Here is a 22,638-nt window from a genome sequence, read left to right as displayed (position 1 = left end):
GGGTTGGCACAGGAACTGATGAAAAACTCCAGAGCTTCACACACACCCTGTGGACCGACCGACCGACAGACAGACAGACAGACAGACAGACATGTTGACAGAGAGATCAATAGTCACCCCAACTCCAACACAAGCAGAGGGAATGAGGCATGAAGGCAAGCTGAAATACATGAAAAAATATTACATGCCGGAAAATTAAATGAATGAATTTGTCAGACTGACAACATGAACCGCTCCTTGAAAATGTGCCTTTTGTGCATTGTGTTTGTGAATGAGTGTGAGGAAGTGAGAGAAGAGCAAGGCAAGCACAAATCTACCAACCCCACTTCTACTCCCTAGAAAGGAGCACCAATTCATAACCACACGCATACTTACACAGGCATCCCGCTCCCAGATGAGTTTTGTCTCCACTGCAGCCAAGCCAGACGAGAAGGAGAGGTGGAGCTTTCTGATGCTGCAATTAGGACCACACTGTCTGGGCGAGCAAACAAGAATGAATATTTCAGTCCGGAGATCTCTATGGGTACCTATGGCGGGGGCCTGGCACACCTACAGGCACATACACACACAGACACCCACACACACATAGACAGATACACAACTTACCATGGCTGCCAGAATAATTCACCACCCAACTGCAGATTCCACAATTATCACATCAGTATCACTGCGGAAACGAGGCCAACTGTTATGCTCAATGAACTATTGTACAAGGTTTACAATATCAGTATAAATATGCATCAGTAGGAGCAGCCATAGTACAGCTGATGGTTCCTCCTTTGTGAAAATAGGTGCAACGAGCATCCAAGCTTGGCCACATGCCAGGAAACAACACAGTTGGTAGAGCAGAGGTCATATCTCATATGCAACCTAGATTTCTTCTCTTCTCTCTCTACCTTTCTCACTTCCCCTTTCAGACAGACAGTACACACCTCGCTCAGTCACCTTTTTAGGCTCTTCAGCAGTTTTAAACGGTGTTTCACTTCAGAAGCTCCAGTGTGCACCTCTTCCCAGTCACACAGGGCTTGTACAATAGGAGCACTCCCTCTGGTGTGGGATCATTGTCGATGCTCCGTGCAGCCTTCCTTCTGCCCCGCCGTCCTCGGCCCCATCTCCACTTGATTTATCGCTCTAAAATACCACTGCACTAATTAGTCAAGTAATTAATTAATAGGCATTTGCATTTGTGCATATGCAATTAGGGGACTGGAGAGAGGAGAGTGCAGATGGGGTCCGGGAGTCTGGTGGGGGTGGGAGGGTGTGTGTGTGTGTGTGTGTGTTTGTGTGTGTGTGGGTGTGTGGGGGGGGGGGGGGGGGGGGGGGGGGGGCACTGTATTTCATATTTGTGCCAGCAGAAGTTTGCACTTATTCCAGAAAGACAAGTGAAGTGCAGGTCATCACCTCACATGTCTGACAGTGAGAAAAGGAAGAAGGGAGGGGGAAGATGACAAAGGTGTGGAGGTGTGGCTTGATGACTTTGAAAGGCTATTGGGTGTCATTTGACCATAGAGGGAAAAGAGTGATGGAGAATTTGATATCTTAAAGGGAAAGGGCTTCAATTTTGCATTTTTATTACATGCATTTAGCAGGTGGCCCCTACTTAAGACTAATCCGCATACAAACAGGATGCAAAGACATTCTAAAATATCATAATTCCAAACAAGCTCTCCGGCATTTCAACATCAAATCAAAGCCTCCGTGATTGGAGTCACCTCTAGCCGGGCGCTGGCTAAAGCCACACTGTTGACATTTAGCATTTATTTTGGCAAGGTGACCTGAAGGTTGTTTGGGACTTGTTGAGAAGCATCAGCCGCAGCCCTTGAATTTCCCCCCACCTCAGTGCAGCTGAGGTAGGATAGGGCACCGATTTGGCTGGCAGTGAAGCTCGATGTTCCTCTACCCCACACACACACACAAACAAACACACACTGACACAATCACCCCACCATGGTTTGGGGTACTGCCAGGTTACCATCCCCTCATCCCATAAGGGATGAGACACATTAGTGAATGTGCGGCATCACGGCTCCCTAGCCACAGCTGCCACACTACTGGTGACCCCAGGGATGACCCTGCAACGCCCCCAAACACTCCCTCAGTTGTGGCTGAGCAGGAGATGTAGGGGGTGATCCAGGCCCAAGGACATGATGAGCTTCTATCAGCTATTTCTCAGCCTCCAGGTCCCTGTTCCCTCAGTCCGGTGGGTGCCTTTGTGCCAAGTTGGACTTGGTGGTCATCGAACTAATTTCTCCCATTAACTCCACTAATGTCTGCTAAATAGAGAGATCTCGAAGCTGGGATGGACACAACGCAGCGAAGCACACATGCTGAAGGGACCAGGATGCCGGTGGCGGGGAATTCTTGCATCTACACCGCTGATGTGCCAACATGCCTCCTCTTAAATCTTGGGCACCTCTGCCAGCTCCTACCAGCACCAATTCCCTGTCATCTACAGCTACACCCCCCTTCCTCCTCGTTTTTCATACATCCCTTGTGGGTCTGCACACCTGGGTCTCACTCTCTCTCTCTCTCTCCCTTCCTCTCACTGTGTCTAGATGTCTCTTTCCCTCTCTCTCTGATGCTCACCCCTGCAGGCGCCCCACACTCAGCATTGCTGGCTGGAAACACCAACACCAGCAGCAGCTCTGGCAAACCTCACACATTCGGACACAGCTACCAGTAAACATTTGATCTTCCACTTAACCACATGAGCACCAGTCGACACACACGCGTCCACACACACTGCATGCAGCAGAAGCCTATGTAATATTATACCTTTTAATCTGACTCATTTGCAGCTTTGGCAAGTGGGTCATCTGTGCCTGGTGCTGTGCCCATAAGAGTCAGAACAAATCACAATTGGTTTTGGTTGCCGTTCCTCTGAATACATTGAAGCATAATTTGATCCAATTAGGTAAATAAATAAACAATATGCCTTCTGTTCCCTGGCCTTAATGCACTTATAATGCATCCCCATCCCCCTACCCCCACTCTGCTTCTGAACCAGAGATGTGATGGAGGGTAAACTCTGCAACTAAACCTAGTTTACCCACCTTTCATTTGCTGAAAAGTTAATTGATGTAATGATAGACTCCACGGAGTATTATTGTATTATCTTCTTAAACTGACAAATTGTATTATGAGAAAAGAGTCTTTTAAAATGCTGAATTGATTAATTGCATGTGGAAATAGGATTTTAAAGCAGATTTTTTTTTTGGCTTGGGGTCATAGCTTATTTACTGTATTGTCACTTAATGCAGATAACACTGCAATATTATGGCTTAGACACTTCACTTCAAGACACTGAGGAGTAATCACTGTAACATATTGGGAGTCAACATAGCCTTTGTTGACTTTATCATAATTCTTTATTTATCACTGTAACCTTCTTTATGGTGACTGCTGGGATATTTGTGTGAATCTCTTCTAAATTGCATTAAACACCGACAAGTGAGTTTTCCAGGTGAATGAGAAAATTCACAGGATTGATTAAAAAAAATATCATCCCTTGAAGCAGCAGCACAAGTCAACAATGATGAGTTTTGTTGTTCCACCATTTTATTTTTTCCCTCTCTCTTCTGTTTTTCCTCCTTTTTTCTGGCTGTGTGAGCTCTAGCGCGGTGACAGATGGCGGAGCCCTCCACCTCCTCCTCCTCCACCACCTCCTTCTCTCTCTCTCTCTTTCTCTCCCTGTGTCTCTCTTCCCCCGCGGGCAAATCTCTCCGAATGCGGGCGCATGTCAATCACCGTGCTCTCATGTGATGGCTTTTGCCGGTGACGTGCCAGCCATATGGGCGCTGGCATCACAGCCTTAGCTGGTATGTAACCCCGTCCCCGGTAGCTCACGGTTGCCACACGCGCACTCACACTCACACACACACCACACACACACACATGCATACATGCTCTCTTACTCACTCGCATACACACAGACACGCCAAGACGCACGTTTCGTTCACAAGCTCCGGTTATTCGAGTGCGCGCGCTGGGAGAGAAGCACCCCTAAACAACCCATCAGCTCCAGCGAAAGAAAGCCGCTCGCTGCCTGCACCTCTATACTGACAGGGAGCGTTGGTTCGCTCACTCGTGCAGGTCCCTGAAGATGGTCTGAAACTCAAGCGCGTGTTTTTCCTCCCATCCCCTGTGAAGAGCCCGAGTCGAGGTAAGTTGGAACATAAACAACAACATTAGCGGAGGGGGAAAAACCCTGGATCCGACCAAAATGGAGGAGAAATTTAATCTAATAAAACAGATGAATAGATGTAAATTAGTGCAAGATGTTCATTCGTATTATATACAATGTACTGCCAATCGACTGTTTTTGGTGAATTTAAGCATCTTTATCGCTTCAGTTTGCAGGGTAAAAGGCTAATTTACTGGCATGAATCCATATGGAAATGTAATGTATAGTCGCTTCTGTGTCTGTGGCTTTGCTCTGGTATCGATCCACGGTATGTAGTCTGTTTAAACCTGGTGATGGCACACTTTGAAATCCTTTCTAACAAAAAAAATGACATAAATGTATATATTCATTTCCATTTTTGTCGTTTTATTAAATTTCCGTATGAGCGCGCTTGCACAAATACCTCCTCGCTCTCCTGCTCTACCTCTGCGTGCCCTTCAACTTTTGACATCCAAATCAACCTGGATTTTAAGAGCTAAAATCAAATACCAAGCAAGAGTCAAAAGGCAAAGCGTCTCCCGGCCCAGTATTCTCTCCTCCAGGACCATTTATAAGGAGCAGCCCTGAGGATTGGAGAGACCCTTCCAGCAGCGTACATGCTGTAAATAGATGATATCGGACACTAATTTGATTTAGAGATTCCTGCGTCTGGACCTTGAATCAGAGAAACAAAAGACAGTGACTACGCAAGACTGGAATTTCTGTGGAAGATCTTGATATCAGCCGCCTTGCCTCAGCTAAGGACGTCCACAAGCTTAATTGGAGATTTATTGATGATTTTGTCGACGATTTGCACGTTCATTCTCGTAGCAAATGAAAGGGTGGGACAACGCCATTGACTGTGACAGGCAGTGTGCAGCATGATTTATATCGGTTTGTATAGTTTTATCTTCAATAATCTATCTCGACTTAACATTGTTGAAACCACAGTCGTTGCTTTTACAGTGGAGCTATTGCAGGGTTTGGCGAGATTGGATGATTGTGTTTTGCAAGTTGCGTTTTTTTATATTTAACGAGGGCTAAAAGGATACAAGCGAGTTCCATCTGTGATGGGTTATCGCTGACTAAAAAGTGCTTTGAAATCATGCACTCGTGCATATTGAATTATGTGTGAAATCTATTTCATGTAAGCTGCATGGTCTGTTAATTAAACGTTGTTGTGTTTTTTTCTTCTAATTGAGCAAATCTCCTGAGCCTGAGATTTAAAATCGAGATTTTGCCCCTGGCACACCCCCCGAGATAATTAACCAACCATCACAGCCTACCTTACCATGGGCTGCAAGTCTATCTGCTGCTGCACTATAATAATAGATGAGAAGTGAAACGTGTTAGGGAGTAAGCCAATGGAGGCTTATTGAAGCTGTCAAAGATCACATCGTCTCTCTGTAGCCCTTTTTTCTGGGATGGGACTGCGCTTACTAATCAAGTGGTAGGCTCATCAATTTATTCTTTATGTTAGATGTATTAATTAGCATGTTTGCTTGATTGCTGTTCGTTATAGCTACAATGATTTTGAGGTATTTTTCGAAATATTTTAGAAATTAGATTTTTTTGGCTGAAACCACATTACTATTATTATTATTATTATTATTATTATTATTATTATTATTATTATTATTATTATTAACACTGAGATAACTATAAATAAAAGTTTTATAAACCATATAAACCATATATGTAGGCTACCTTTCCTCTTCATTCTTGCTTATAGGCCATGCAATTACAATTGCTCTCAAGGCCTTTTACAGCTTGAGTTAGGATATGTCTGTAAGCCTTCATTTAATAATCAGCGTGACTTTAAACTGAGCTACAGACTATCAATTAAATAGAATCCCTTTTGCCTCCTCTGAGGAGAGGTGTATGGTGTGGATGAATAGTGCTGGAATGCAGCCAGGAGTGTATATGGGCGTCAGGAGGAGTGAAAGTGGGGGCCCCCATGGGACCTGTAATGTGGCCCCTGCCGCTGGGGCCCGCTGCGAGAGGACGCGACAGGGCACACGGATGACAGCAGGGAATTAAATGGGGAACCGTCTGGCTGTAGCCCAGCGCAAAGCTTAAAGAGCTTTCTTTTCTTCCCCCCCCCCACATTTACATTAGTTATCCATTAGGCAGAAATAACAACTGGTAGCCTATGCCTATATTTTATAATAAAACAGCAAAAGCTATGTTGATAACGAGTTTTAGTGACCTTACACCTTCATCAAAATGTGTTCAGTGGGACTTCTATGGGCCCAATGGTCGGATGCTTATGGTGACGTGCGCAATATGAAGTCATTTTGATAGAAATCTGTTCGTTTTCTTATTGTACATCCACTCACGCGGTGTGTATGTCCTGTTCTTGTGAGGTCTCATTTTCGATTTCCTTTTCTCTCCACTCCAGAGCCACAATGTTGACGAGGCTTTTCAGTGACCCCTCACTGCTTCCCGACGTGCAGAAATACTCCGGCTGGGCGGACAGCGACGACGAGCAATCCAAGATCAAAGATGAGGACCAGGACACCCAGGACGAAATGGAAGGATCTGATATGAGAGGAGACAGCCGGACGCAGTCCGAGCACGCCGGTGAAGACGACGAGGACGACGGGGTGGAGGAAGAGGACGACGGAGAGGATACAGAGGGGGATAGGCCCAAGAAAAGGGGCCCCAAGAAGCGCAAAATGACCCAGGCCCGGATCGAGCGCTCCAGGATGCGGCGGGTGAAGGCCAACGCACGGGAGCGGACCCGCATGCATGACCTGAACTCTGCGCTGGACAATCTGCGTAAAGTGGTGCCCTGCTACTCCAAAACGCAAAAACTGTCCAAAATCGAGACTCTGCGATTGGCCAAAAACTATATCTGGGCCCTGTCGGAGATATTGCGCTCTGGAAAAAGGCCCGACGTTGTGTCCTATGTCCAGACGCTGTGTAAGGGACTCTCCCAGCCCACGACCAACCTGGTGGCGGGATGCCTGCAGCTAAACTCCCGTAACTTCCTAACGGAACAGCAGTGTCAGGACGGGGGGAGGTACGGGTCCAGCTCATTCTCCATGCATTCCTACCCCTACCAGTGTGCGCGTCTCTCCAGCCCCCACTGCCAGCCAGGCTCGAACTCGCTTCCACTGAGGACACACAGCTACTGCTCGGCTTACGACTCTCTGTATGGTGGGAGCGGATCCCCGGAGTATAACAGCCCCGAGTATGAGGGGCCTCTCAGCCCGCCTCTGTGCATCAATGGCAATTTTTCCCTGAAGCACCAAGGCTCTGCCTCCCCCGAAAACGAGAAGGGGTACCACTACTCTATGCATTACTCCGGCCTCCCTGGCTCAAGACCCACCGGGTCCCACAACCTGGTGTTTGGCTCCTCGGGAGCCCGGAGCGGCATTCACTCTGAAAACGTCCTGCCTTACCACGACATGCACTTACACCACGAACGAGCCCCTGTGTATGATGAACTGAACGCGTTTTTTCACAATTAAAATCAGAAACCTATCATGCGTCCCCTTGCAATCAACAATCTATCCACAGCACACTTTTTGACAAGCGTATGCCCGCCAGGATTTAGGTATTCTGAAGAGATGTTTCACTTGTTGTCATTGGTGTTTCCCTTTAATTTATTCAGTCTTACATTTTTTGTTGTGCTATGGTCAGGGATGTAGTGGAGGGTAATCCACCTAACCCACAATATTATTTTGCGCAACAAGATTTATCCAGCTTTTTTAGGCTGAAATAAATCTCTGAAAGGAAAATTGACGAACAAATCATATCAAGACCTGTTATGATAAGGCAATTTCAAAATAGCTATCAATGTTTTAAAAGTGTGATTTGTGTTTGTATCGGTAGCTGTTTGCATTTTGATGACTGAAAGTCTAAAGTTTACCCCGTTTTTACCACTACATCACTGGCTACAGCTACACCTTGACAACGGCGGTGATTTTCAAATTTTTTGAAATTAGAAATAGGCTATATGAACGAACGAGCTAATTAAAATCACAATTACTCGCCTGTATGTGCCAGCTTTGGGAGATTGTGTTTTTTGGAAACGATAAAATCTAAAGAAATGCAGAGGGAAATGCTGAACTGAAAAAATGCTGGGTTGTTTTAGAAGAATCTGTTCTCCAGAAAATCAGTAGTTCCGCATCTATGCAAAATCCAAGGAGACCACAGAGCGAGGCATCAAGGCCTAAAAAGACTGTATGTTTCATCAGCACTGTTGCTGCACGCACGGGTGCGCGCAGATACACACACACACACATTGGAATTAACACCCAACGAATCTGACGGTGGCTGAGCTGGCCAAAATGGTTTAACTTAAAAAAAATTAAAATACTATTAAATCAGACATTTTTCTCATTTTCTTTTTTTACTCTTATTTATTCATCTGATCCATATTTTTCTAATTGAGCTATTGCACAGTATTTTGATTTGATTGACATTTTGGTTCAATATTTTCATTTTGATTCGTAATGCTATGTTGAATAGGTTACTATTATTACTATTATTGCACGTATTTATTGTGTTGTTTTTTGTAATTAATGTTACTAGTCTATGGAAATGAAGGGATCCCATGTGTTGCTGAGCATTTCTTTCATAAAATTCAAGTCTTTCAACTTTGTATTCAACCAACTGTGTGGTAAAATAAAATGACAAATGAAATAAATGTTCAACTTGGATTTTTTTTACACCTATCGAACAGAATCCAACATACACCATTCTTAATTTAACTTTCCAAAATGCATCTACTCTTTACACTCAGTGGATTTATAATTCGTTTTTACATCGAATTTAAATGGGTCAGACATTTGTATGTGAAGGATACTGGTATATTTAAAAGATGCATCTTAAGGATTTTTAGGAAGACATTAACCTGCTTTTTTTTCTGGCTCTGCCTGCATGGTGCCACAACCTGCAGGAGTTCCTCATAGAGCCTCAGGGCCTTTAAAGTGGGACAGGGGGGAGAGGGCAGTGTTTTCATTAATTCTTCCCGATCAAGTAAACTGGTGCCAATGTGCCATTTTTTTTTGGCAGACGGCTCATAGACAAAGCAGTCTTTAAAAATGTATGGGATGATTTCAGTTGCAGACCTTGTGACGAGAACAGATTTGGTTTAAATCACGATTCAGTGACTGGGTGTGGAGGACACCCAGACAGTACAGGTTAACTGATGCCAAGCACTGCATTCAAGGTCACCGGGGTAACAATGGAGGTCTGCTTCATATCGCTTTGACCATTAAGACAAGATGAAATTACATTCAGCACCACGGAGAGCTCACGCAGCTGTCGTTTGATTCACTGGAGTTGATCTTAATATTTGATAAAACTCCAAATAATCCAAACAAATAGGTGATGTGATAATATTGCAACATGGGCTTGACATCCACACAACAATGGTTTAGAAGCTGGTGAACACAGGACTTATTCTATCCCAACTTCCCCAGAACACATTAGTTCTGCAGGTTCTGCTGGTTTCGTCAGTGCGCAAGAAATGACTGAGCCTCGAAGACTATAAGACAATCAATACATAAAAATAATAAAAACCCACCTTAAGTGTATTATTAAATTTTTTTCGATTCCTCATATATTTCCGTGCTAATTCAATAGTAGGTCTACTTGTTGAAGAAAATCTTAAATTTTTTGAATGTGTGAAGAATATAATGAACTTTGCGGCACTGGCATCAGGCGGCAGGAGAGACAGCACCGTCAAAATTCGTTATTTTAAAACCATCTTTATCTTTATTTCCATCTTTCCATAATGCATTAAACATGCGATATGAATTATGAAGTCAACCCCGCTTTCTTATAGTTTTACTTCTTGTAACTTTAAAAACACATCTCATATTTATGTTATACATTTTAACATGGATTCAGACAGCAGTATAAATATATGGATTTATTTATCCTGGGCTGCAATCAGTTCAGTCTCTATGTTTAGTGAATAGTCTAAACATCATAATCACACACACACACACACACACACACACACACACACACACACACAGGGAAGGTTAAATAAAAACCTTTCTTAAATATAGATTTGTTCTTTTTTTAACTGGTGACCACACACACGAACTCACACCAACACACACACACAGTGCATGGGGCAGCCGTTGCCACCCCGGCTGGGTTTGGAGCGCTGCCCCGGGACCCATATGTTCCCCAGAATGTCCTGGGTGCTCTCTGTAAGGACACACACAGGCTTTGGGTGGCTAGTGATGGTGACCAATATTAACACTAATATCAATAGCGATACCTACAATATGTTAACTCAGATTATTTCCCATCTTATTTTAAATAAAACTGCGTGCATGGGCATCAGTTGTGGGTTTCAGCACAAATCCTGTTGTTTTGATGATTAATGAAATCGAAAAAATGCAGAGATAAAATTTCAAAGTCAGAAGACACACAAGAGAAGCATTTTTCTGGAGCAACTGGCCAAACAATTTGCTAATAATTTCCTGTCGGTCATCGGTAAGGTAATTCCACCAGCTTGTCCCCACAAATGCAGTTTTTAAACTTTCTTATATTTAGCAAAAGGTCACTTCTCCTGTATGAGACATACTGACACAATAATAGAAAAGAGTACTAATTAGTTTCAATGAAACATTTGAACAACATCTCAACACGACTAGGCCTACGTAGTAGGAGCAGATGAACACATTTTGGACAGTTTTTTGGAATATTTAAATACATTAAAAGCATAGTCTGTAGCATGTTCTTGTCCCGCCTGCTGTACGCCTTAAAAATAACTTAAAAGATGAATAAACCTATTTTTCGAGGACATCTTAATTTTCAATTTAAAAAATCTAATTTGTGAAGGTTGAGTCTACACATAGCACTTGAGGGTTTATGCTACTGCACATTTTGTTCTGAGCACTTAACCAAAATATTAGTAATAATATCCATCATTCTGTAGAGAAAAGTCTGTCGGGATGCTTGATAGTAGTGTAGAAGAAATATTTGTAATAATTCTTAATGGGGAAATGACTTCTGATTTACTGTCAGTGTTTCGTTTTTGTGCTGGTTTTCATTTTAATAAACCCTATCCTTTAGGTTCCACTATTTTAAATTACATTGGCAGGCTGAGTGCATTCATTTAGTAAGATAGTCCCAGGCGAGAATCAAACCCGCAGTTCTGCAGTTCAGGCTGTTTTCAATCCGGGCACAAAAGCACTGAACAAACCAAAGACTAGGGTTACACTTTTGTTAGTTTTAGGCCTCTATATTCTTTTTGGCCTCATCAGCAAAGAAAAAAGTTCCATGCATTTCTTGAAGAGCCAGCCCAAAAGTGAAGCCAGCGAGCAGTGGGAGAGGGCATCTATCAAAATACTCCCCGACCCCCTCACACCACCACCACTACCACCTCCTCTTCCTCCACAGTCCGGAGAGAGTGAGAGAGAGGGTCTGGCAGGCTGGCGGAGGAGAGCCGTGCCAAGTTCCTTAATGTTCCCCAGCAGCAGCACCAGGAGCTCCGGAGAGGACAACCCAGTGTGTGCGCCAATGTGCCAGTTCACCGGGCCAAAGTGGCACTGCTGGGAGGAGTCGATGTTTCTTTCCTAATTTTTGCAGCATCTGTTCATTATCCAGGACGTTTAAAAACGAGAGCGCTCATCCTGACAAACCCTTTGCCACACGCGCACACACACATCAGCACACACACTGATACACAGCAGTAAGGCATTTTTTGTGTGTGTGAAGAGTTGGCCTATGAATATGCATATTTCCCTCTAACGTTATATTGTATGAACTTATGCTCATGCATTGAAAGAAGGCTGTGCTGCAGCCAGTGCTCACATGTGGTAACCTTGCAACAGATCCCACGTACACACACTAAAGCCAAATGAAGCCCCCCAAAAGGCAGAATTTTGATCAAGTGTGATAAAAAAAAATCCGATATTATTAAAGCAGTTTGCAAAAATGTTTTTAGCTTTGAAGGGATAATAACAGAAAGAGAGCAAACTTGTCCATTAGACAACCTCTAGTTCGTTTACTTATCACTGTTAATTATCCTCGCTGTGAAAGCATTCATATTTGTAGTTTAACATAGAGGACTATGAGGCTACTCTTCCAGTAGGCCTCTGCAGGGACATTAGGCCTGTGTGTGTGCATGTGTGTGAGAGAGAGACAGAGGTTGGGACATGTCATCACATCATAAAAGAGTGTGTCATACATCAAATTAACTAAAACTTGAATTGTCAAACCTTTCTTCATCCTAACTTTATAGAATTATTTCCATTTTTTTGGGTGAATGAATCCTTTAATACTTCATTTCCCATAATTTTGCAAATAAAGGTCTTATAATTGACTTGCATATGCAGTCAGTCTTAGCCAGTCTCAAGAAGAAGAAAAAAAAACTTCCAATGACACTGTGTGCTCCACTCAGGATGAAAAGTGAGTGAATGGATCTCGCTGTTTAAATTATCATGTTCATGCCCACTCTTTTTCTCACTCAACTTGGTAGGGGGAAAAAAATCAAAAGTGTTTGTCCGACATAACAGTCAATAGTGCGATTATCAAAATGTCACAAGTACTATGGTGTGAACTCCAATTAACGTCTAGCTAAAATAATAACCGAGTGTTTTTTTGTAAAATGCAGATATCAGATCATCATATGGATATAAAATGTGAGGAATGATTAATGATTGTGAGCATTAAAACAAGAGGTAATGCAGTTGAAAAGGACACAGATTGATTTAAAAAAAAAAAAAAATCACATACACTTGCTGATCTCACATGTATTTGAATAATTACGTCAGCAAAAATTGCAATTGGTACATTGTTAACTTCTCCGGCACCTGCACACGCGACTGCACTGGAAACTAAAGTGTTACACATGTGTACAGAGGAAACAATCGTGCAGACTTCGGCCAATCTCTTTGCCAGACTGTATGCCAGTGCCCCCACACTGCCAAACAAGGGAGCAGGCCTGCACTGGCAGTCCATTCAAAGGAAATTCCACAACATCTGTTTGTTATCACACAATGGGGCACGGTGTGGCACGGGCAGTGGGGCAGAAGACGAGGCAGAAGCTAAACTGAGTGTGCTACTGCTGGAGGTCCTGCCAAGGGAGAAACAAGGGCTTCAGGAGAAGGAGGAGGGGCAGGAGGTTGGGGGTAAATGGGGCAGGGAAGAACCGGGTGGGGGGTGAAGAGGCAGAGGTGGAGATCCGGGTGAGCGCCAGGTAGGTTTCAGGGATTTGGCTGGTGGCCAGATAGGTTTTGCCGGGGTTTTGGTGGTGCCAGATGTTTACGTGTACTGGGGAGAAGTGTTTGTTCAGCGAGTTTGACTACAGAGTGTGAGCGGAAAGTCTTCTTGACCTGTCCGACCTCTCTCCGTCATCCTCACGGAGGCCCAGCTACGGTATGGAGGGATCGGCGGCGGGGTGCGGCTGGCCCCTGTTTATAAGGTTAAGTAGGAGCGTGCACAGGGACACAACTGGATCAGAGGGGGGTCGTTGCTGGTCTGCACAGATGGCACGTGCGCGTGTGTGCGCGTGTGTGTTATGATAGGGTTGGATGATGCCCTGGTCACATGGGCAGCAGTAATTGGCCTCCATATTGACCAGTTTGCAGCGCTGGGGGGCGGGCGGTCTCCCAGCTGGACCTGTCAGATGGCATCGCGTCCACCTCACTGATCACCCCCCGGACGACCTCCGTACCTCTCCCGTTTTCCTTTCATCTCTCCCTTTCTATCATTCATCCCTTCATCTCAACTCCTCTCCGTCACCTTTAATCTTCCGTTGCCCGCCTCTTCTGCCATCACAGGGATGACCTGCTCTGTCCATTACCACTGCTGCCTACACTTTCTGAGCTCCTCCAAACTTCAAACAAGGACGCAGTAGACTACTTTAGAGAAGTAGCCTTGAGCAAACTCAAACTATTTTTCTTCCTGAACAAAACCAATGTTTTAGGATGGGACCACTGTAATTTCCATGTTTTTATGGATGAATAAAAATTTAAAATTGACCCTTAAACAAAACCAAAAGATTCACCAGTGAGCTGAAATTATTTGTTTGTTTGTTTTTTCCTGAACAATTACTTTTGATTACACCTGCTGCTGGTGATGAACTGATTGACACTCATTGTTGGTAACAGGTTGGAAATGGATGTGGATTTTTCTCCGTTGCATGTGAAAACAATTTAAAAGGTAGGCTATTCTGATAAATAGGTTGGCTGGTTGATAAATAATTTTTGGACATCTGGATAGAAAGATGTATAATAGAACATCTTGAAATGAAGCAGATCATCTTGAAATCATTCTGACTTAAAAAAGATTTTTTGCAGTGTTGGTGTAAAGACAGAAAACAGACCTTTCTGTATCTGACTGACTTTTAGCGTGCTATCACCCTCCCACCCGGAGCAGTAATGATGTGTGTTTTGCTGTGAGATGCCCGACTGTGAGGAGTTAGCACTATAGAAAGGATTTCATCCCAGACTTGGCAGGATAGGGTCTCTGGGTACGTAGAGAACAATCGCTTCTCCTTCGGTCCTGTCAGCCAGCAAACACAGAGAGCTGGCACACACTCAGTGGGAAAAGAGCGGGAGTGACAAGGGGGATGGACACACACAAACACAAACACAATCACAAACTCTTATACACTTACGCCCTTCCCTTCCTCACAGTACCAAAATGGGTTCTGATGATGCCACTGGGGATTGTGGGAAGACAGGCTGGTTCTGCAAAGTGGATGGGAGGACCTCATGAAAATAGTCTGTAAAATGACCACAGTGTTAGTCTGCTGTCAGATTAACAGTCAGAAAGACAAGAAGGGAGGGAGGAGAAAGATGAACATAGAGACAGATAAAGAGGAAGAGAGTGGCAAAGCAACACTTTATGTCTGACATAAATGCTCCTCTGGCAGAGAAAGCTCACAACATTCAAATGCATAGGGGTTTCTGTATATGTTCAAAATACTCATTTGGACAAGTGTGTGTGAATACTGCAGCTCCTTTGCTTTCTGTGTTTCTGAATACATGTGGGTGTAGGGGAGTAACTGCACGCTGTGTGTGCATGCATGCATGTGTGCCTTTACGCGTGAGCAAGAATGAGGAGGAGGAGAGGTGGGAGAGGTGGGTGAAGTGTGTTTGTGTGTGTGTGGAGGAGGAGGGATGGGGGGGGGTGCACGTTTAAATTCTGTGACATCTGTTCATTACAACTAGAGTGTGTTTATTTTTATACAGCCAGCCACAAGCAGAGAGCTCGACTGGCACCGCTGGTTAATGTACCAGCCCGCTACGACGGCAAAGCAAATGAAATATTAACCAGCAGACAGAAAGAATGAGGAGAGGAGCAAGGACAAAGGGAGAGAAAGAGGGAAAATGATAAGATAACATGTGACAAAAACACACACACAGAATCTCCACTCACGCACACAGAGTCTCCATCCTGATCTAATTAAGGAGAGACACAATCAACAGCTCACAGTGGAAGGGCAATGAAAACTGCTCTCTACAGTATATGTGTTGCTGCAAGTAAGGAGCATGAAAAATCGCCAAACAGGTGATGATTTAAGGAAACAGGTTGCCATACATGACGATGTTCCTGTGCTGATCCTCTCAAAATCAGAGTATCCTACTGCAAATGTACAACAGCTTGTGCAAATTGAGTGCAATGAAATATCCATTCAATATACAGAAGACACTGCAAAGCAACCAATATCAACACCATAATATAGAATAAGCTAGGAAAGAGCCAGACGTTCCAACTTCCGTATCAAGATCGCTCCCTATTTGGGGTATTACAGCTTAAAAAGTGTTGAGTGACTGGTTTAGGTTGCCCAGATGTGTCCACAGAACATTTAAGAAGGTTCTTTGTGTCCATGTGAAATTTGACATCCTTGTTTAATCTTGTTTTATTTGTATTTTATCTTGCTTCAAGTGTAATACTTGTGATTGTCCTTTTGTTAATGGATCAAATTGTACTGATATTGTTTTTTCCTTTTATGTGGGTCCTGAGTGTACTGTACTCCTGGATTGTGTTTAAATATATATATTTCAGTATTTTAATATGAGTATGTGTTTCACATGTGGTTCATTGTGACCTGTCTGTTTTTGTACTTTGTTTTATTTTCTGCGCATGTTTTCCAAATTAGTTTCCTCTTATTGTTATCTATCTATCCATTGAGACAGAGTGTCTGGAAGTGTAGCTGAGATGCTCAGTGTGGCAAGTGCTGAGGCCGCAGTGTTTTAGTTCAGTTAAGGGCACTCTGTCCTGTTGCAAAGCCACAACTCCTGGCCAACAGGAGCAGACTAACCCGACCCTATCACCCCCCCAATCATCATAAACAACCAGACCTTAGCATCAAAAAGCCCCCTGCACCGCCCCTTCCCTCCCAACAACCCCCAGACCCACCACTGCCCGGCCCCACTCCCACGCTCCCCTGGGACGGCCTGCTCTGGAATGCCACTCATGGGGAAGAATCTCGCTGCAGGCGCTCAATATGTCACACGTGTCTCTGAAGAAAAGAGAGAGACAGAGAGGTGTGACAGGTATGGCGTAGTACTTTTACAAGGCAATGACAGGTTGCCTGTGTGTGTTTTCTGTATGTGTGTGTTTGTGTGTGACAGATTCCCAGATTAAAGGTTTAAAGGGCTCAGATTAACAGGCTCAGGACACATCGCCCCACTCTGAGCAAAAGGGAATTAGGATGGCATTAACGTCTCCTCTGCACCAGCACATTAGCCATTCATTACCGTGTGGTTGCACAATCAGTACCAGGCCGCCCCTCATTCCCCTCTGTGTTATTGCATTCATGTCGGGATGCTTTGCTATTCATTGGCCATTAGCAGGAGTAAAGATTAATTATCACTTATCATCAGGCAATAGTCACTTGTCCTTTATTTGTAAAGCATTTTCAGGAATTTGATCACTATGTTTTTATTATTTACACCTTAAAATGCTTGGATAGACATTAGTGCCAATTTGCATACACAAATCCAAGATTTCTGATTTCTGCCACACAACAGTCTGCCCTCCATTTTTAAAGTGCTGATTGCAAGATTTTTACATCAGTTGATCATTATCCCATCAAGTTTAATTGCTAAAAACAAATGATGCCAAAGCCAAAAAGCCTGTGAGCCACAGTGGGCCTGCACTGAACATGATGTCAGAATTCTGCAGGACTGCTCTGTGGCACCAAACACGTGTGCAGGAACACAAGTTGTTCATGGTAGGATTGGAAATGGAGGTTACAGGACCGCCCATATTGTGCTATCAGGTACTTGCGTGTTTGTTTTTTCTGAGGTAGAAATTGCACAGAGATACAACACCAGAAACAGCTGAAAAATCTGTGCATGTAACATGGTTTAAGTCTTGTTTGGGCAAATATTGGTGGCTAGATACATGAACACTGGAAAGGAGCAAGTCACCATTGCCAATAAAAAATACACCCAAAGAAAAGTACAAAATTAAACAGTGGCTCTTTGAGAAATTACATATGCAAATGTATTTACTACCATTGGTTTTTAGTACTAATATTTTAATTTCACACAGTTTTGTCGACTGTAGATGTCTGTTTTCACTGAGCCCTGGATTTCTTCTTCCTTCTGCAATGGATGACATGCTTGTGTTATCCTTCATGACTTTTTTTATTACTCCTACTTTACTAAACTAAACTAAACAAAAAGGCTAGTGTAACCCTAATTTCTGGGTTGGTATCATTCTCCATGTCCTTCAGGCCTGTACGTAATAAGTGGCTACAATTTCTTCTTGAACAATCTACTCTCCTTCTGCCTGTAACACACATCCCTGACTACTGCAGGTCGGAACCAAAATGAGTCTGCTCTGAGCCAAAGGGGAATGAAATAGCAACTTGAATGTTACACATATAAATAAATGAATAATAAAACTATAAAGTGCTACAAATGATGAGGAAATGTTTATTGTATGCAATAATAAACTCCACAGCATACTGGACAGTTTTATAAGCAACATTAATTAGTATGATAACTTATGTAACCCAACAATATAATGTGTAAAGTAACTAAGGTTGCACTGGCAAGAAACAAGGGTTAACATCTCTTTAAACATGTCCTCTCCAGTGAAGCTGAAGGGAAAACCTTAACTAAAAGCAGCTATGATCTGCTTATAATATATAATGTTCTTATAATAACAATGTGTAAATGATAATGTGAAACAACATGACAATGTGATAGGGGGCACCCATAGTGATAACCTATAGAGAATTATCACCAGTTTCTTCAGATGGACTTTAATTCACCAGGTGGCTACAAACGTCACTCAAAATGGATGATAATGCTGCCCCTTACTGCTGGAAGTGTTGCTGTTGTTATCCTTAAAAAGTAATGTCAGTGTTCTCAACCTGTTTCCACCAGCCCTAACTGGTAAAAAATCAGCCATTGTTAATTTAAGAAACAACATCCTGTTTGGTCCAAGAAGCAACAGGGTGCAGTGGATGTAGTCTTGAATTTAAAAAAATGCATGTCTACCATGATGTGCCATACAGGCTACAAATCGTCTCAATAACTGCCTCATTTTATGATTTTAAGATATCACAATACATTTGGCAATGTTGGCTGCATCTTGTTAAAGAAGATGAAATACCTCATACAGAATAACAGGTCTAATTCATTAAGGCATGGCACAACTCTCAACTGCAAACTTTTCAGTGTTTTCTGTGTGACTGACTGTGCCAAGAGATATGTGAAGACATGGATTGACACACCATCTCTCTTCCAAAGCCTCCCTCCTCAGCCTCACCAGATTAAGGGATTACCAGGCAAGGCGAGCGCTAAAGCTGGATAATTCTCACCCAAGCACAGAGAGCTAAGGCTACCAGAGCCCCGCGGAGCCCCTCTCTCCTCAGAGCAGCTGTGGAGGGTGGAGGGAGGGACAGAGCTGCTTCTCTCTGAGGAACCAAAGGAAAACAGAGAAATCAATGCATCACTTTTACAATTTTCTCGATATGGAACTGATGATCTTTTGTCAATTAAACCACTATTGGTTCACAAACAACCAAACTTTAGCACACTATGTGCATCTTATTAAGATCAGTTCAATTTAATATATATATATATATATATATATATATATATATATATATGATCCAGGCAAACAGAACCGAATACAGTGCAATCGCAATTGAGATCCTAAGTGATAATATGATTATCTCTTGCCATCACAGTGATAAGGATCAATCACGCTGATTTACTAAACACACCTGTAAACACTAACACATGAAGATTTTTATTTAATTTTTCAACATGATATGACCAGTGACGTACAGATGATAAACCCACCCAACCTCCAATGGCTTTGGAAGAGATTTTTCCCACATTATTTTATAATGACATAAAATAAGTAATTTAGTTTAATTCAATTCTTTTTACATTTTCTTTATATAGCACCAATTAATAACAGAAGTTATCTAATTGCACTTTATAGAGCTGATCTAGACTGTACTTAGCAATATTATATTTACACAGACCCAACAATTTCCACCGTGAGCGAGCACAAGGGCAAAGAAAAACTCCTTTTTAACAGGTTCACAAAAACACAGTTGTGACCCATTGATGTAAAGTACAGTTGGATAATAAAAACTACAAAATGTTTCTTTACTGTCTGTCATGTCTTGATCTTGAACAGTGTCTATTAAACCTTTCACACTGTATTTTTCCTGGATCTTTGCTGCTGTGAGAGATATTCCTGAACGAATCAATCAACACAAGTGAACAAGAAAATGAAGGACCCAATAAACAAATCAGTCATTGGGGCACAGAATATATACATATACTTTATTTAGCCATTAAAGGGGATGTTCGTCAGTGGTTTCAGGTGTAATTTTTGGCTTTTTATTTGACAGAGAAGCTGTCAAACATCTATGCCAGTGCTTTACAACAATATTTAGTACTTCACTTGGACGCAGGTTGGAAATTTGGCGGCCCACAAAGGCAAACAATGAGGAGCGGGAACAAGATTTCCCAACAGTGTTCCATCACAAACACACAGCCATTCATCTTAAGTTTCGGTGCACTTTAGAGACCGAAAGCAAGCAAACGACATCCATCTCAGTTCATGTATGGTAAACAAGAGGACAGGCAATGAAAAAAGAAAAAGAGAGGGATAAAGACAGAGGAAGAGAGTTTGGGCGCATGCTCTCCAGCGGGCAGAGGACAATGCAGAGCTGGCAGAGTCGGTGCCTCGTGCCAGAGGGAATAGAGTGCCACATGGTGCCCCTTATGAGCAGGGCCAGCCTGGAGGGGGATGTGGGGCCCAATGCATGTACGCGTGTGTATTTCTGTCTGCTTTTGTGCATGCACGTGTACATACATGTGTATGCATGTCATGCCCAGACATGCCATATCTAAAGGTGTAGAGATAAGAAAGATGTATCTTCAAGTTTTAGGTAATATATGTAGATTCATGTCTGTGTTAAAGTGTAAAACTGGCTGCGTGTGTGTGTACGTGAAGGCGGGGGTACGGAGAGGTGGGGCACAGGGTGTGCGTGTGTTTGTGTGTGTGTGTGTGTGTGTGTGTGTGTGTGGTGGGGGGGAGTCCCAGTTCCCTTTTGCATCTTAAATTCCTCAACATCTGTTCAACCCTTCTATGTGGTAGCAGCAGCGGGTTGTGATGTCTGTGTGTATGTGTTTGTACATGTTTGTGTGTGTGTACGTGTGCACACACGTGTATCTGTGTGTGTTGAGTGTTTGTGTCTGTCTGCATATGTGCATGCTCTGCTGAAGGTGCTGGTTGTTACCCACACCTTAATTAGAAGGAGACAGAGACTCATTTTCAACAATACTTGCAGGTAATGTGAAGCTCTCGCAGTGAATACAAAAAGAGACCCATTCACCTCCAAAAGCAGCGATGTCTCCTCTGCTCCCAGGACTGTGACCCATATTACATCTCAAGTTCAATGCCTTTGATCAAAAACCATTAATGCATGTTGTAAGTAGCCCTGTCACTAAAGTGTTCCCCTCATCAAACACAGAGGGAAGAATAAGGACTGCGGCTGAAGCAGGCCAATGAATTAACCAAGTAGGTCAACCTAAATGGCCCAGGAGTGTGTCCTAGCTTGCGTTGGTATGCCTGAGTGCATTTAGCACAGTCTTCTAACACAGATTTGAAGAAGTCAACAAGAGATGTGGGTTAACATTAGCATCCCATGTGCACCTATGAATGTGGAATGATGAAGATTTTTTAATTTAAATATTTAAGTCCTGTGTGCCATTTCCAGAGTGAGAGCGACAAGAGTTTCAAAGCGCAAACATATACCCCTTGGGCTTGTCAGTGATGAAAAGTATGTTTTCTCAAGTACGATACAAAATTGAGGTGCTTATACCATACTTTAGTATTTCTTTGCACTACTACTAAAACTAGATTTACATCAGTACATTTATTTGAAAGTAAATAATTACTTTGCCGATAAACATTTTACATCTAAATCATAACATCTTATGATGCATAAAAATATGATGCATTGTTATTCACCAAACAGTATATAAATTTGATTAAATTAGCTCCACCTCAACCAGCTATAACATTCAAACACGTTACAAAATCAGTAATAGTACATTTTCTTGATGAGACTCATGTACTTTTACTTTTATTTAAGTAAAGCTTTGAATGCATGAGTGGTATTTTGACTTTTACTTAAAGCAAAGCAAGTTTATTTAAGTAAAGGATGTAAACATTGCCTGTCTGTATTAGAGGTAGATACATGACACGCAGAAACCTCACACACACACAAATCCCTGACCTCTTTGACAGACACTATCCATTCGGTACCCCTCACTAACCCAGTGCCAGTCTTATGCCACCTTGATGCCAAGCCTGCCAAACTTATGTCACATCAGAGCAGACCCTGTATCAACTCCTCACAGTACATATGCCAACCCGATGCCCTCCACATGCCAACCTCATGCTACATCGGTGGCAATCCTCAGACAACAATATGCCAATGGTGAACCTCTGCTTGGCCCACTGTGCAAATCCCTCGGTGGTGGGCACCGGGAGACACTGTATGGAAGTGGAAAAGGTCAAAAGTCGCTAGTGAATTAGGGTTCAAAGACAAATCTGTCGTTTTGGTTCTTCTTCAGTGGATGCAATTAGCAGCAAAATCCTGCTCCCAAGCCCCGCTTAAGCTCTAATCTCAGAGTCTGTGGGTTCCTTCCAGTCTGCCTGTCTACCAGCCTGTCTCCCACCAAAGCCCCTCACCTCTGTCTCTCTCTCTCTCTCTCTCTCTCTCTCTCCTGATGCCTGCTGGCACTTTGGGAGCAGTGCCCCTCCAATCCCTGTACCCCCCCCTCCCAGCCCCCCCCCATCCACCCCTCCCTCCTTTCTCCTCCTCTGGATGCCAGCCGACGGCCCTCACAGTGTGGCACGCCATCTGCTGCCGCCCGCCCCGGCAACCCATCCACCCCTCCCCTCCTTGCTAACGCTACCCCCCACCCCTGCAGACAGCAGCTACCCACAATCCCCCTCTGCCTCAGCCGCGCGGCACATAGAACAGGAGGCTTTCGCAC

At 43.3% G+C, this 22,638-nt stretch overlaps 1 protein-coding gene across 1 annotated transcript; it reads left to right on the top strand.

The window, feature by feature from the left end:
* The first annotated feature begins 3,718 nt into the window (after positions 1-3,718).
* Positions 3,719-7,638, top strand: LOC123967484 (neurogenic differentiation factor 2-like). The gene is made up of 2 exons (XM_046043593.1): positions 3,719-3,822; positions 6,566-7,638. The coding sequence occupies exon 2, from the start codon at positions 6,571-6,573 to the stop codon at positions 7,636-7,638; it is 1,068 nt and encodes a 355-aa protein (XP_045899549.1). The 5' UTR covers positions 3,719-3,822; positions 6,566-6,570.
* The last annotated feature ends 15,000 nt before the right edge of the window (positions 7,639-22,638 follow it).

The sequence above is a fragment of the Micropterus dolomieu genome, linkage group LG02, assembly GCF_021292245.1.
Source record: "Micropterus dolomieu isolate WLL.071019.BEF.003 ecotype Adirondacks linkage group LG02, ASM2129224v1, whole genome shotgun sequence".
Lineage (NCBI taxonomy): Eukaryota > Metazoa > Chordata > Actinopteri > Centrarchiformes > Centrarchidae > Micropterus > Micropterus dolomieu.
This window is presented reverse-complemented; position numbering and strand designations above follow the sequence as displayed.

Excerpts from the sequence above, each read along its gene's own strand:
- LOC123967484 (XM_046043593.1), top strand. The coding sequence starts at position 6,571 with ATGTTGACGAGGCTTTTCAGTGACCCCTCACTGCTTCCCGACGTGCAG.